The sequence below is a fragment of the Notothenia coriiceps genome, unplaced genomic scaffold, assembly GCF_000735185.1.
Source record: "Notothenia coriiceps isolate Sejong01 unplaced genomic scaffold, NC01 NC01_scaffold00006698, whole genome shotgun sequence".
NCBI lineage: Eukaryota > Metazoa > Chordata > Actinopteri > Perciformes > Nototheniidae > Notothenia > Notothenia coriiceps.
In genome coordinates, this window is record NW_011339399.1 from 1 (window position 1) to 1821 (window position 1821).

At 38.1% G+C, this 1821-nt stretch overlaps 1 protein-coding gene across 1 annotated transcript; it reads right to left on the bottom strand.

Moving 5' to 3' along the window:
- Positions 1–246: 246 nt before the first annotated feature.
- LOC104943750 (tyrosine-protein kinase JAK1-like) lies at positions 247–1734 on the bottom strand. The gene is made up of 3 exons (XM_010769215.1): positions 1676–1734; positions 1083–1236; positions 247–573 (listed from the first exon to the last, which is right to left on the bottom strand). The coding sequence occupies exons 1-3, from the start codon at positions 1732–1734 to the stop codon at positions 262–264; spliced, it is 525 nt and encodes a 174-aa protein (XP_010767517.1). The 3' UTR covers positions 247–261.
- Between the last annotated feature and the right edge of the window lie 87 nt (positions 1735–1821).

Sequence of the window (1821 nt, forward strand, 5' to 3'; positions counted from 1 at the left end):
CCCCCCCCTTATCCCCTGAATCTCCTCCTAGAGCACCATTGTGGTTATATCACAAAGGGGCGTGGGGAGGGGCTCCTTATTTTCATCTAAAGTAACAGAGAATCAGCAGTTTTGAAACAGGGCTGAAACAGAGGGGATTATGGGATGCTACAATGCATGATCTGTTTGGTATTTCAGCCAAACACTTCAGAGACATGTTTGGTATATATCTGAGACCTATAATATATTGATGAAAAACAGAATAACAGGGGACCTTTAAGCTTAATGAAGTTGCAGTACTGTGTGCTTCTCCTCATCTGGGTATTGGTTAGTGCACATGCCTTTGATTAGTTCACTATGTATTTTTTGTATGTCCATGGCTTGATTAAGCTTACCTCTAGGCTGTGGAGGGCAACATCGATGCAGCTGGAACTGGAGATTGTCTGTGCGAAGGCTTTGGCCCTCCAGGTGCTCCAGCAGCTCGAACAGAGTGGCCCGGACTGTCTCAGTGCCGTACAAGCGGAACCCAGTGGGGGCCACCTCAATCTGGAAGTTCTTATACTGACGCACAGTGCGAGACTCCTTCAGGTCGATCTGTGTGGAGAAAGACAAAAGATGTTATATACTGAAAATAAAACGGCCAATATGGGTGTGATTTTGAGTTTTTGTTCACAACAAAAGAAAACATTGTGATTATATTTGAACTAGGGAGTGTTTTGTCCGTTTATGTCAGTTTCATTTTGAGCTTATTTTCAAATACTGAAATATTTTCAAATGTTTCAAATACATTTCAGTTTGTACTTTTAAAATGAATAGTAAGTGGGAGAATAGTCCTCAAACATTTGTTGACAATGTTTATTTTTATATTTAAAATACTAAAACAATAATAATCAGATATAATACTTACAATAAAAGTAGTTACTAATTATATTAACATTTGTATTTACTTATTATTATTATATATTTGAGTTAGGACATATATTGTTTTCTTCTATATTGTTTAGAGTCCAATAAATAATACAAATCTGAAGACATTTTCTGGTTTTAGTGTGGTGATAAATGACAAACGGATTCCTCACACTGTATAAAGAAGTGTTCCCTACCTCAGTGCAGACCACAGTGATGATGATGTACTGGTAGTCGGTGCAGCTCCAGCGTAGGACGTAGGTGCCCTCCTCGTTGCCCTCCTGACGGAGCTTTTGGATGGCGTACTCCGTGCTGGGGAGGAAAAACACAATGGTAATGCAATTGGTAATACTTAACACATTTTTATATATTATAGGAAATCATAATTTATTTTGTGTGCAACAATAATCTGTTAAAATATCTAATAAATTAAGTTATTTCTAACTAATACCAAGCAAACAGTATACTTTATAGTTTAATTGTTTGTTTAAAGAAAAATAGCTACCAATTTGTAATTTATTAACAAAGAATTACTAGCGGAACACTTTTATACTAATAAAGGACTTGCTTATCTAAAGCCAGTTGAGTAGCACTTGAAATGTTTTGGCTCTATGAAACCTGATGTACTTATATGATTCTGTCTTCTTCAAGTCTGTATCTTCTTGGTCGAATGCACTTATTGTAAGTCGCTTTGGACAAAAGCGTCAGCTAAATGCAATGTAATGTAATGGTCTCCTTCAATCCCACTCCGTGCATGCAACACACTATCCTCTCTTCCCAGAGCTCATACTTTTCTGCTTTCCCGTCGAACGTGGGCCACTTGCTCTTCCTCGTGGTTCTATTCGCCATGGCTTTTGTGTTTGTAGCTTCAGTAGCTTAGCTTAGGTCCTTGTTAGCTTAGCTTTAGCTTCCCTTGGTTCTCCCGATGCTAAACTG